This window comes from Rhinatrema bivittatum, chromosome 4 (genome assembly GCF_901001135.1).
Source record: "Rhinatrema bivittatum chromosome 4, aRhiBiv1.1, whole genome shotgun sequence".
NCBI lineage: Eukaryota > Metazoa > Chordata > Amphibia > Gymnophiona > Rhinatrematidae > Rhinatrema > Rhinatrema bivittatum.
In genome coordinates, this window is record NC_042618.1 from 190,978,062 (window position 1) to 190,990,845 (window position 12,784).

At 47.0% G+C, this 12,784-nt stretch overlaps 1 protein-coding gene across 6 annotated transcripts in view; it reads left to right on the forward strand.

The window, feature by feature from the left end:
• Positions 1-12,784, forward strand: part of PBRM1 (polybromo 1) — a 355,730-nt gene that overhangs the window by 41,437 nt on the left and 301,509 nt on the right. For all 6 annotated transcript variants that reach the window (XM_029599448.1, XM_029599445.1, XM_029599446.1 and 3 more), the window contains exons 6-7: positions 1,022-1,138; positions 6,487-6,555. In XM_029599448.1, the coding sequence (XP_029455308.1) occupies positions 1,022-1,138; positions 6,487-6,555 (186 nt within the window). The remainder of the gene's footprint in view (positions 1-1,021; positions 1,139-6,486; positions 6,556-12,784) is intronic.

The following is a 12,784-nucleotide window of genomic DNA, read 5'->3' on the forward strand; positions in this document are numbered from 1 at the left end:
CACTTTGCCCTCTCAGTCCCCAGCTCCTTCACCTGCCAATATCTCTCCCCTCCACCTCTAGGCTCAACCCCTTCCACTGTATTGCCAGTCCCAGACTTTGACCCTGTTCTCAGTACTGCCCCTTACCCAGGCTCCCTCTGTCCCTCCCTCTCTCACACACATGCTCCCTCTCACACACACATGCTCCCTCTCTCTAATACAATACACAATCTCTCACACACATACACACTCCTTCACAATCTCCTCATATAGGCTCCCTCTCTCTGAAACTCAAGCATCCCCCACACCCCTCCCCTCATATAGGCTCCCTCTCTGAAACCCACAAGCATCCCCCCCATTCCCCCTCTTACCAAACAAGCTGTCTCTCACCCTCCCCCACACCCTCTCCTCTCTCTCACCAGCATCCCCTTCTCCTCATATAGGCTCCCTCTCTCTGAAACCCACACTCATGCATCCCCCCCACCTACCCTCTCTTACCTCCCTTGCTCTGTCTCTCACCCTCCCCACCCCCCCTCTTACCAACCATGCTCTGTCACCCTCCCCTCTCACACACCCATTCTCTCTCACCGGCATGCTGCGGGACGAGCTCCGTTCGTGGTGAAGATGAAGGCCTGGATGTGCCATTCGCGGCACACGAAGGCCTTCCCTTTTCGCCGCGAACGGCACGCCCGGGCATTCATCTTCGCCACAAACGTTCCCGGCATGCCAGGGTCTCCTTTGCTATTTTCTGCCTGACCCGCGATGGATGCTGTCCTTCCGGTTTTTAATCCTCTTCCGGCGAGGGAGGAAATCGGTGAGGCGACGGTGGAAATATGCGGGAAGGGCGACAAGGAAGGAAATCTGCGGGAAGGGGGAATTCTGTGCAAATTCCGCAGTAGCACAGAATTCCCCCAGGAGTGTACATATTGTAACTACATAATGATTTGGATGTTTTCTCTGTTTAAAGTAATATGTGAAGCAAAGTTTCATTATGTATATTTCTTTATAAAGGCCCTTTGGAATGCTTTCTTTTCTCTGACAGTCTTCTCCAAGTTACTTGAAAACAATCCTTGAGCAGCTGCTTGATTCTATAGCTACAGCCACACACCCAACAGGGCGACTCATAAGTGAACTTTTTCAGAAGCTCCCCTCCAAAGTGGTGAGTGTCCAAACTATTTCAAGTGTGTGATTATTACTAGAGGGCTCTATGTACTAAGCAATTTTCCAATAAAAGTGGGGAAAACTCTTTAGTATATCTAGCCCTAAGAGTTAAACATGGACAAAATCCTTTATGGAGCATTTTTGTCAATTTGAAACAACAAACTATAAAAGCCTTTCAAATACAAGGTCAGATTTATGGATAGGCAACGTAGGCATGGGCCTTGGGTGCCAAATTCTGAAGGAGCTCAGAAATTGAGATTTCATCTGCCGCTATTTGATTTCTGGGGGCAAAATCTCTCACTCCTGATCCTCTGCATATGGGCACCATAGTATAAAATTCAGCCCTTTTCAGTTTTCTGGTTTTTGCATATTGACTGCTAAGCAGCTCATATTAGTTCTCATGGTAAGACCAAGTCTTGAATAAATCAAATATTCAGTTTGACCACTACTTTGAGACATTTGGAAGTGTAGGAAACATTGTGCACAGAAATACATTTCCACTGGATGGCCAAATATCCACTTTAGATGACCTAAATATTTTTTTTATTTTGCATAAGTGTAACAGTGGAGGGTTGATGGCAGAGATGAGCTTCCTGGTAACTTTTAAGTGCTTTCTAGCTTACTTTATTAAAATTACTATAAAGGTTTTTCCCTGTATGTACCCGGATCAGTCCAGAGTCCTGGGTTTTGCCCCCCTCCCCCACCCCTTCTAGCAGATGGAGACAGTGAAGTTTTCAAAACAAAACCCCACCTTATATAAGATGGTGGCACCTACAGTCCGGCAGTATTTCTCGGTCTCCAGCAGATGGTGGAGGTGCAAGGCCTACAGTCTGTGCTGATTGTTCATTGGAGTTAGAGTAGTGAGTTTTAGAGAGTTTTTGGTCTGCAAAACGTTTTTATTTTGATTTAAGAAAAAAAAAAAAGGAGCAGTTTGTCCTGAGCCTCCCAGGGGGTTTGTAAGGTCCTAAGGGGACCATCCCCCGCTGGTTGAGGCAGCTGCATTACAGGGTCGAGGGCCCTCTTGTTCCAAGCTAGCAGCTGGGTGCGACACCGGGGAGCCTGATTTCACTCCACCCCGCCGTATCAGGACAGTTGACCACCAGAAGTTTCTGAGGTTCTCAGTAATGGGTTGCCATTTTCAGTTTCGAGCTTTGCCCTTTGGTCTTGCCACTGCGCCCAGAACATTTACCAAGGTAATGTTTGTGGTGGCAGCTCATCTGCACAGAGAAGGGTTCCTGGTGCATCCATACCTGGACAACTGGCTAATTTGGGCAAAGTTGGAGTCACTTGGCCAGTTGGCAATTCGCAAAGTGCTTCAACTCCTGCGATCACTGGGTTGGGTGATCAACTTAGCCAAGAGCCGACTGGTGCCCACCCAGTCTTTGGAATTTTTGGGAGCTCTATTCAACACTCAACAGGGGAGAGTGTTCCTTACCTTGGACCAAATTGTCAAGCTACAAGCACAAGTGCGGGACTTATTGGCCAACTGTCTCCCCAGAGTGTGGGATTATTTGCGGGTTCTCTGCTCCATGACTTCCACCCTGGAGCTGGTGCCCTAGGCCTTTGCTCATATGCGTCCTTTTCAGTCAGCGTTGCTTTCGCGTTGGAATCCAGTCTCCGAACAGTTTCATTTACCAACTGCCTGCGAATATGGATACGGCGAGCTCCAGTCTCGATTGGTGGCTTATCTTGGACAACTTATCCCAAGGAGTTCCCCTGGAGGTGCCCAAATGGACAGTGGTGACCACGGATGCCAGCCTCTCCGGTTGGGGAATGGTTTGCCTGAGGAAGTTGGTGCAGGGACAATGGTCCCAGGAAGAATCTCAGTGGTCGTTCAATCATCTGGAAACCAGGGCAGTGAGGTTAGCGTTGCAAGCGTTCCGCCCTCTCCTCCAGGGGAAGTCTGTCAGAATTCTTTCCGACAATGCGACCACGGTGGCTTATATCAATCGCCAAGGGGGAACCAAGAGCCAGCTAGTGGCCAAGGAAGCCCGGCAGCTGATCAGCTAGGCAGAGAAGCATTTAGTAAGTTATTACAGTGTCTCACATAGCAGGAGTCAACAACGTTCAGGCAGACTTTCTCAGTCAGCACCGCCTCGATCCCAGGGAATGGGAGCTTGCAGACGAAGCTTTCCAGCTCATATGCGACACGTGGGGCGTACCCCACATGGATCTCATGGCAATGTTTCATGCCGCCAAGGCTCCGCGCTTCTTCGATCGCCGCAGAGAAACAGGAGCAGAAGGGGTAGATGCCCTGGTGCTGCCCTGGTCGACTGACGTGTTGCTGTATGTCTTCCCTCCTTGGCCGCTGATAGGCAAAGTGCTCAGGAGAGTGGAGATACACCCAGTAGAAGTCATCCTCGTAGCTCCAGAGTGGCCGAGATGGCCTTGGTTTGCGGACCTGGTCAATCTGGCAGTGGCGGGGTCCCCTGCGGTTGCCACTGCTCCCGGACCTTCTCCATCAAGGGCCCATGTGTTTGGAAGAGGTCGATCACTTTTGTCTAGCGGCATGGCTTTTGAGAGGCGCCTCCTGAGGAGCACAGGATATTCGAACGCTGTGGTGGCAACAATTCTCTGGTTGCGCAAGACATCCACCAACCTTGCATATGTGTGCGTGTGGAGAATCTTTGAATCTTGGTGCGTGGACCGGGCGATTGTTCCTACTTTGTCTTCGGTGTCGGATATTTTAGGTTTCTTACAATCCGGACTTGCCAAGGGCTTATCGTGTAGTTCCTTGAGGGTTCAGGTGGCAGCTCTTGGTTGTTTGCGCGGTTCCATTCAAGGCGTGGCGTTGGCTGCTCATCCCGATGCGGCTCCTTTCCTAAAGGGGGCAAAGCATTTATGTCCCCCGATCAGGCACCCTTGTCCTTCTTGGAATCTGAACTTGTTTCTCTCAGCTCTGTGTACGGCGCCCCTTTAAGCCTCTGAAAACGGCTACAATAAAGGATCTCACGTTTAAAAGTGATTTTCCTTATCACTATCACATCTGCTCGCAGGGTATTGGAGCTCCAGGTTCTATCCTGTAGGGAGCCGTTTCTGAGAATTTTGGATTCTGGTGTTTTCTTGTGGACGGTTCCTTCCTTTCTTCTGAAGGTGGTGTCTGCTTTTCACGTGAATCAGTCGGTGGAGCTTCCGTAGTTTCCCGTTTTGGACCGGTCAGACCCTATGTCTAAAGACTTACGGATGCTGGATGTTCAGGCATTGTTGCATTATCTGGACGTTACTAATGTGTTTCGGGTGACAGACCATCTTTTTGTGCTGTGGGCTGGTCCGAAACAAGAAAATATGGCATCTAAAGAATACGATTTTGCACTGGTTGAAAGAGGCTATAGGCTTGGCATATTTGCTGTGTGGTAAGCCTGTACCGTTTGGTCTTCGGGCTCATTCTACCCATTCGTAGGCAGCTTCTTGGGCGGAGTGTCAAATGGTCTCACCGCAGGAGATCTGCAGGGCGGCGACTTGGAAGTCTTTTGCATACCTTTGCCAGACACTACAGACTGGATGTTCAGGCATTGGGTGAAGGAGGTTTTGGAGAAGCAGTACTTGGAGTGGGCCTCTCCAGATTCCATCCCAGGTAAGAAAGGTCTGGTACATCCCAGGAGTCTGGGCTGATCCAGGTACGTACAGGGAAAGGAAAATTTAGTTTCTTACCTGATAATTTTTGTTCCTGTAGTACCACGGATCAGTCCAGAGCCCCACCTGGGGAACGCATGGAAGTAAGGGAAAGTCCGCTCAGTTATTGATTGATTTTTGTTTTCAGATCTGCAGAAATTGGATTGACCGTCCTCAAGTGGTTCTACAGGTTCAGTTCCTAGGAGGGTTAAGTAAACCAGTTATTTCTTTTTCTTGTTGAAGGGTTACTGTATATAGTTATGGTGGTTTTTTGAGAGCCATTCTGCTTTGACATTGAGTAATACTGGTGATACCATCCTGTATAAGGCGGAGTTTTGTTTTGAAAACTCTGTCTCCATCTGCTAGGGGGGCAAAACCCAGGACTCTGGACTGATCCATGGTAGTACAGGAATGAAAATTACCAGGTAAGAAACTAATTTTCCTATATATCCAGCCCTTTTAAGTAAGATTGTCCTTCTTAAGGAAGGTAAAAATACCAGTTTTTCATCCCTTACTTTAAGTAATCAAAATTCAATTAGTGATATTTGACCTACTGTATTTCTTCCTGGTAAGGAATCTTGAAATGAAGCCAGCTACTTCTCAGCAGCTTTGACCTTTCTCCAAGCTCAGAAAGCATTAACAAAACTCAAGTTTAGGGAGTTGTATTTTTTTTTTTTTTTTTTAAACTAAGAATAAAGGTTAAGGAATCAGCTATTGTGCTATTGTCCTTTACAACAAAACCTCTCTGCAGTCTTGTGGAACTAGGCACACTCCTCTCTCTGTCTCCTTCTAACATAATTTTTATATTCCCTTCATTTGGGGTTCAAGACACCTAAAGGAATGTAAACTGATGTGATATGCTAACGAACTTCGGTATAAAAAAAGCTTGAAATAAAGGAATGTACTGGTGAGTTTCGGCCTCACTTGTGTCTCTGGAACTCAGCCCCAGGGACATATTTAGTCTTGATAATTGACCTCGTAACCAGTATGAATAATAATTTCCCTAGAACTAGTTTTCACATGAAGAATACTTTTCTCCCTGTTGCTGGTTTCTGCTTTCCTGGTACTTCATTGTACAGCCTGCAAAATCAGTGTTAACTCCTTAAACTAGTGCAGGGTGTATACCTGTCCTGTGACAATAAGGAAGATTTCTCTTATAAGCAGATATTTGACTATTTATTGTTTATAGCTCAGGAATTTTGCAGAGGCCTTTGTGATTATATTGGAAGGCCTAGATACATTTGATCCCCAAGTGTGGAACCGAATCTTGACACACTACAGTTCAGTCAGACAAGGAGGAATATTTTGCTTCAGAAGAAAATTGTTTTGCAGAGATGATTTGTTAATTACAGTTTCAGAGTGGCTGTTTAGGTAAGGGAAAGTAGCTCATTGCCCCTTACCCATACTGAATGACTAATATTTGACCCAAATAAATTGGGAAGAAGTTGACCATGAAGAAGAGTTTGTGCTGCAGTGAGTATTTATATTGTGCTTTATTAGCAGCAAGAGTAATTATGCCAGAAAGTTTTTTTCTCCTTTGTGAAGAATGCAAGGGCTTTGTGACCTCATAGACTGCTTCTGTGCTAGCACAAAATGGATGTGCAGTATTTTGTCTGTCCTGACTGCTGCCAGCATTCATGCATGCTCTCTTCCTCTAATCCAGAGCATATTGTTGGGGATCTGGGAAATCACTTTGTCCCACATTTTCATGTAAAATATGTTTTTATTTTCTAGCAATATCCAGACTACTATGCAATAATTAAGGAGCCCATAGATTTAAAGACAATTGCCCACAGAATACAGGTATGAATACAACAGTGCTGAATAAAATATATCTTCTACCAGTTAAAGAAATTTGTTGTGCATTTGCCTAGTATTTATTGCTTGTGTTTTTTCTAATTTAATGTTAAAATATTCTATTTTTCTCTAACATTACAAGTCTTGCTTCTTTTTTTGAAGTTCAGAATAGTTTCAATACTGATAAAAACTCTCCCATTCATATTTTAATATTACCATTAGAGAGATGGTGTAGACATTACAAACCTGGGTCCCTGTAGAAAATATTTGGTATAGATTTCTAACTTGGCAATGTTTGAGCAATTTGAGAAAATGTAACTTTTGTCTGAACGAGACGCTATAGTAGAAGCAAATACGACACACAATTGCCAGAAGATTTTATTTTCATTCTCTCTTTTACCATGACTTGCAATAGGTAGAGAATCCTGCAGTGCTGAAGTTTGTCTTGACTGAGATATGTAGAACAGAGTGACCACTTGTGGACAGGGTGGAGCTTTTCATTTGCACATGTAACAAAGCGGATAATTAAAAAAAAAAAAAAAGCAGGAGGAGGTGGTAAATAATGTCTACCCTTGGAGAGAGGAGAGGGGCTTTTGATCAGGGCATGATGGCAGTCTTTTTCCCTGCCACCCACCAGGGCCATTGGCACTATAAAGAAACTTTGCAGCTGATAGGGAACTTGCTTCTCCTCCCTTTTCCACACTAAGCTGCAGCAAGAACAGAGCTGGTAGACTGGCAGCAGCGCAGGAACAGAGTGCACATGAAACACCAGTACCTGCAGTGACTCTTCCTCCCCATCCCCTATGCTTCCTTTCTAAGCAGGAAACATGGAGGAGTTGTTGGGACAGGGAGTACATGCTGTCACTGGCCTGTATTTCCTACTACAGTTTGAAGGAGGTGAGAAATGGGGGGTAGGCATAGAAGAGGGTATGGTGAGATATAGAGGAGGTTAAGGGAGAAGATGAAGGGGTGTGTACGGAGGAGGAGGAAATGGGGAGGTGGGATGAAGAACAGCAACTTGGGTCCTGGTGAAGTGAAATAAGGACTCTGCCTGCTATATTCTCTGAATGCAGAATTTGTATGGTGTGTAGAGACTCATTGCTTGCATTTTATGAAGGTTGTGTGTGTATGTGTAGTGTAGAGCAGCACATCGCAACCAGTGTGTCGCCAAGCAGCGGCAGATGTCTCGCATGCTACCGGTCACCCGTTGCTCTTCCCCCCCCCCCCCCCCCTTCCTTCACCGAGCGAGAGGCAAGCCATCTTCTGCTGCTGCTGCCGCCGCCGCCCGGGCTATCAGCATGTTCAAGCCTGGATGGGAACGGCAGGAGTGTTAATGGAGGCTGGCAACTGCGGCTGGGCCTTTTCTTCTTCCCACACCTGCCCCCACCCTGGCCCAGAACAGGAAGTGATGTGCAGTGGGGTGCTTGGGAAGAAGAAAGAGCCATGCTGCACGAAAAAGTAGCGTCTGCAGCGGCGGCCCCGAGCAGTAGCGTGGGCCCGAAGCAAAATCAGAAGCAGCCAAAAATCGGCACAGGAGACAGCAGAATTAGCCTCCCGTGGCTGATGGGATTCTTCTTTCTTGGCCTGCGGGGGCTAGAGGAGAGGCTGCTGCAGCTACCATTTGTGCTGGGGGGGGGGAGGGGGCATGAAATGAGAGAGAAGCCTGAATATGTAAGAGAGAACATGGGAGTAGGAAGCCTGTGTGTGTGTGCGCATGAGAGAGACTGTTCGGGAAAGTGACTGGTGTGTGTTTTTGTGTGTAAGAGAAAGACTGGTCGGGAGATGACTGGTGTGTGAAAGACAGAAACTGGTCATGGGGGTGTCACTGTTATGTGTGTGTGTGTGAGACAGAGACACTGGTCGTGGGCACTAAGGAAGAGGACCATGAGTACAGAGCTTCAGCCACTACTGTTTCTGGTGTGCTACTGGCCTGCAAGGAAGAAGAGCTGCTGGAGGGGGTTAGTAAAGGTGGCTTTTTAAGTTTATTTTTCTTAATTGACTGCCATTTTAATTATTGAATATTATGTGATGTGTCTGCTGGTTTGAAATATCTTATTGGTGTTTGGAGAATTTTAAATAATTTTTATAAGTTTTTAATTGTTGGATATTATTCTGTTCATAGTTGTTGTGAAACATTTATTCTGCTTATTAGTATAGTTACACAATTATTTCTGTGTTGGGATCTATAGCTGCTTGGCTAGTTCTGTTTTCCTAATAGGAGGTGTATTGGTGTTTAGGGCCTGATTTAATATTTGTAGTGTTGCCTTTTCATAGGTACGGTTGTTATTGTTTGAGTGCATTCCATAATACAAGTGTAACTGTGTGCGGATTAGTTTATGTGCATTACTGCAGATCCTGGGAGTATGTTAGGTCGGTTCTGTGTATGTGGACATGCATTAATGATAAACTGCTGTCTTTTCATAAGTAGGGCTATTGAGCCTAGTAGTTGGAGTTTGTGTTGCTGTTACTTAGATGCACTAGAACCAGAATATATTTTTTGTAAGGTGAGTTGTATGGGGAATGTCATAATTCTGCTTTACATCCATAATTGTGGGTTGGGGTTCCTGTGGATGCAAACTGTACTTTTACATTTAGCCCTATGATGGTCATGTGTTCAGTGTGTCACGCATGTGAGAACCATCTGTCAGGTGTGTCCTGACAGAAAAAAGGTTGAGAGCCACTGGTGTAGAGTGATGAATCTGTAAACACTTCAGACCTCTCACTTCCTGCTTCCCCTCCTCAACCTCCTTTCCTTGACAATATTGCTTTTTGCATACGTGGCTATGCGTTACCTTGCAGAGTACCGGGGTTCAGTTCCCAGGTCAGTTTGGATGCTCCAGAGCCAGCATTCACAGTTTTTGTTTGGGGGGAGGAATCTATCATCATGCAATGGCAACACTTAGTGGCGAAGTTAGGGTCCATAATGAAAAACGTACAGTTTGTGGGCCCCTAGATGAAGATGTCACAGTGGTTGAATAGGGTATAAGGTGGTACAAAATAGGGGGAAAACACCTTGGTAGTTGAAAATGAAGGTTCCTGGTGCTATAGCCCAATAGAGGCTGGGTCCAATTGAGCTGGAAGCCCAAAAGAGAAGGAGGAAACTGCCAAGCTAAAAAAAAAAATATATATATATATAGAACATGGTTAATGAAAAAGAAATTGGATTCATTGCCCTTAGGTTGTGGTATATAAGAGTGTGGGCGATACAGAGGAATTAAAGTTTGCTTTTAGGGGAAGTGGGAAAGAAACAAGTATTTAAAAGAGGAAACAAAGAATTTACACCTGAAACTGACGAGCCTTAATGACTAAAGGACTGGCTCACTGAGGCTTTTATCTTTCTGTGTCTATGGGAGAATACCTTAAGCCTTTTGAATTTTACTTTCACCCCAGGTCAGTCTTCAGACTTAAGAAAAGTAAATAGGCATTCTCACAGGACAAGCAGGATGGTAGTCCTCACATATGGGTGACATCATCAGGTTCCCTGTACGTACAAGGATCAGTCCAGACTGTGGGTTATGCTCCCAGTCCAGCAGGTGGAGTCAGAAGCAAAAATTAGAGGGGGTTCTATATGACGTGACCCCCTGTGCCTCAATCCTCAGTATCTTCTGACTCCAGCAGGTGTGAGCAGGGGACTGTTCAGTCCCCAGCACAGCTTCTTTAGGTCTTATCCTATTCTCTTGGGATCAAGAAATTAAAAAAAAAAAAAAAAAAAAAAAGGGAAAGAGCTTCATAATTTTAATATTTTATTTGGCTAAAGCTTTTATTTCAGACTTTTGTCTGCTACTGACAGGACCTTGTTAACTTACTGTTTCTGAACACCTTTCCTCTCTTATTCTCTCTTGGGGGAAGAAACTTTGGGGTAAGTGTTTTAATATTTTTTTTTTTTCTTTCAGAAACAGTGAATTTTACCTCTTGCCGTTTTTGGGCGGCACTGGAGGACAACTTTCTGACAAAAATTTTTTCCTGTCAGTTTCACCACCCTTCTCCCGAGTCCGTCGTGTCTTCCTACCCGCGGTCCCGCGACGCGCCATTCCGCGGGGCTGCTGCCTGCTGGGAGGCCCTTTCTCCGGCAGTGCTTGGGCTGGTAGGAAGAAGGAGGGTGTTTTTAGCGTTGTTCGCTATTTAATAGTACCTGTTTCAGGTCTCTGCCGCGCCGTTTGGTTCCTGCCTCCCTGAGGGAAGAAACTCCTCCCTCATGTCGCGTACTCCTTCTTGTGCTTCCTGCGGGCGTTTGGGCAGCCGCCTCTCTGCCGAGGGGCTGTGCTCTAATTGTACCCTCCCCGAGAAAGTTAGCACACCATCAGGGGAAGGCACAGGACACCACTTGGAGGACGGCACTTCTCGTCAGCGGCAGGCTCCGTTCCCGTTGAGCGCGGGAACGGCGGCCATTTTGTTTTCTGAGGGAGAAACCGGCGCTTCTGATTGTGAGGACACAGGGGATTCAGTTTCTCGTCCACCGGCCATTCTGACACCCACGGTCGGCTCAGAAGACCCATTTACGGTAGGGGAACCCCCGGGGGGGCTACCTACAGGACTACCAGGTTTTTCCCCGGAATTTGTAGTTTTAATGCACCGCGCCTTTTTACAGAGCTGCGGTCAGCCTATGGGTACGGCCGGGGGTCCTCCTCCTGCCAAGTTACCACGTTTGGATCCTTCATTAGGGGGACCTTTGGCACAGGGTGTGGCCCAAGTTACAAGTGCTACTCCACTGCCTAACAAGCCTCCCGTGGTTCTACCACGGAATTCTCCGGTCACTCCACAGGGAAATGTTCTACAGGATTTGGCAGGAGATGATCCTTCTCTTTCAGTTCAGCTGGAAGGGGACGATCCCCGAGTGCTTCGCATTTTTCAGCTGGAGGAGGTTGGAAGGTCTCATTCCACATATTCTACAGGAGATGGACATTGATCCTCCTTCGGACCCAACACCCTCAGACCCTAAAATTAAGAAGGGAGACCCTCTCCTGGCGGGCCTTCGACCCATGGCAAAGGCTTTCCCTACTCACCCCAGTTTCTTACAACTGATTTCTAGAGAATGGGATACTCCAGAGGCCTCCCTCAGGGTCAGCAAAGCTATGGAAAAGTTATATCCTCTTCCTATGGATTTTCTAGACCTTTTAAAAGTACCGGCAGTAGATTCTGCGGTCTCTGCGGTGACTAAAAGCACCACTATCCCTGTAACGGGCGGTACAGCTCTGAGGGATCTGCAGGATAGGAAGTTGGAGGTTTTTCTTAAGAGAATTTTTGAGGTCTCTGCTCTTGGAGTGCGTGCGGCTATCTGCACTGCTCTTGCGCAGAGGGCTGGCTTACGTTGGATTCAACAACTACTCACCTCGCAGGATCTCCCTACTGCTGAAGCTCAACAGGCAGATAGGCTAGAGTCTGTGATAGCCTATGGTGCGGACGCACTTTATGACCTTCTTAGAGTTCTCTCTCGGTCAATGGTTTCAGCTGTTTCGGCCCGCCGTCTTCTCTGGCTCCGCAACTGGTCGGCGGATTCCTCTTCCAAGACACGTCTGGGTTCTTTACCTTTTAAGGGAAAGTTCCTTTTTGGAGAGGATTTGGACCAGATAATCAAGTCCCTGAATGAGAATGCGGTGCATAAGCTTCCAGAGGACAGACCTCGTTCGACTAGGTCTTTTAGTTTTTCCAGAAACCGATCTCGGAACCAGCGTCGCGCTCGAACAAACAGGCAACAGCCAGCTTCAAGGACTCCTTCTTATCGCTCTCAAGGCTGGAATCGGTCCTTTCGAGGTAGGCGAACGGGCAAAGAGGCTACAGCCTCTCGCTCAACCCCTAAACCATCACAATGATGCCAAATTAGCCCACGAGCTGACCCCGTGGGTGGGGGGCCGGCTCTCCCTCTTTTACAGGGAGTGGGCTCGCATCACGTCGGACCAGTGGGTTCTGGACATCCTAAGTCAAGGTTACGCATTGGATTTTGTCTACGCCCCCAGAGACAGATTTCTCTTCTCGCCTTGCGGTTCTCTCCACAAGCAGCAAGCCGTCCGTCAGACTCTTCAGCGTCTGCGGGCTTTAGGAGCGATAAGACCAGTGTCCGTCACCGAGCTGGGTCGAGGTCACTACTCCATTTATTTTGTGGTTCCCAAAAAGGAGGGATCTTTCCGACCCATTCTAGACCTCAAGACCGTCAACAGGGCACTCAGGGTACCTCGTTTCCGCATGGAAACGCTCAGGTCGGTGTTAGCAGCGGTCCATCGAGGAGAATTTCTTGCTT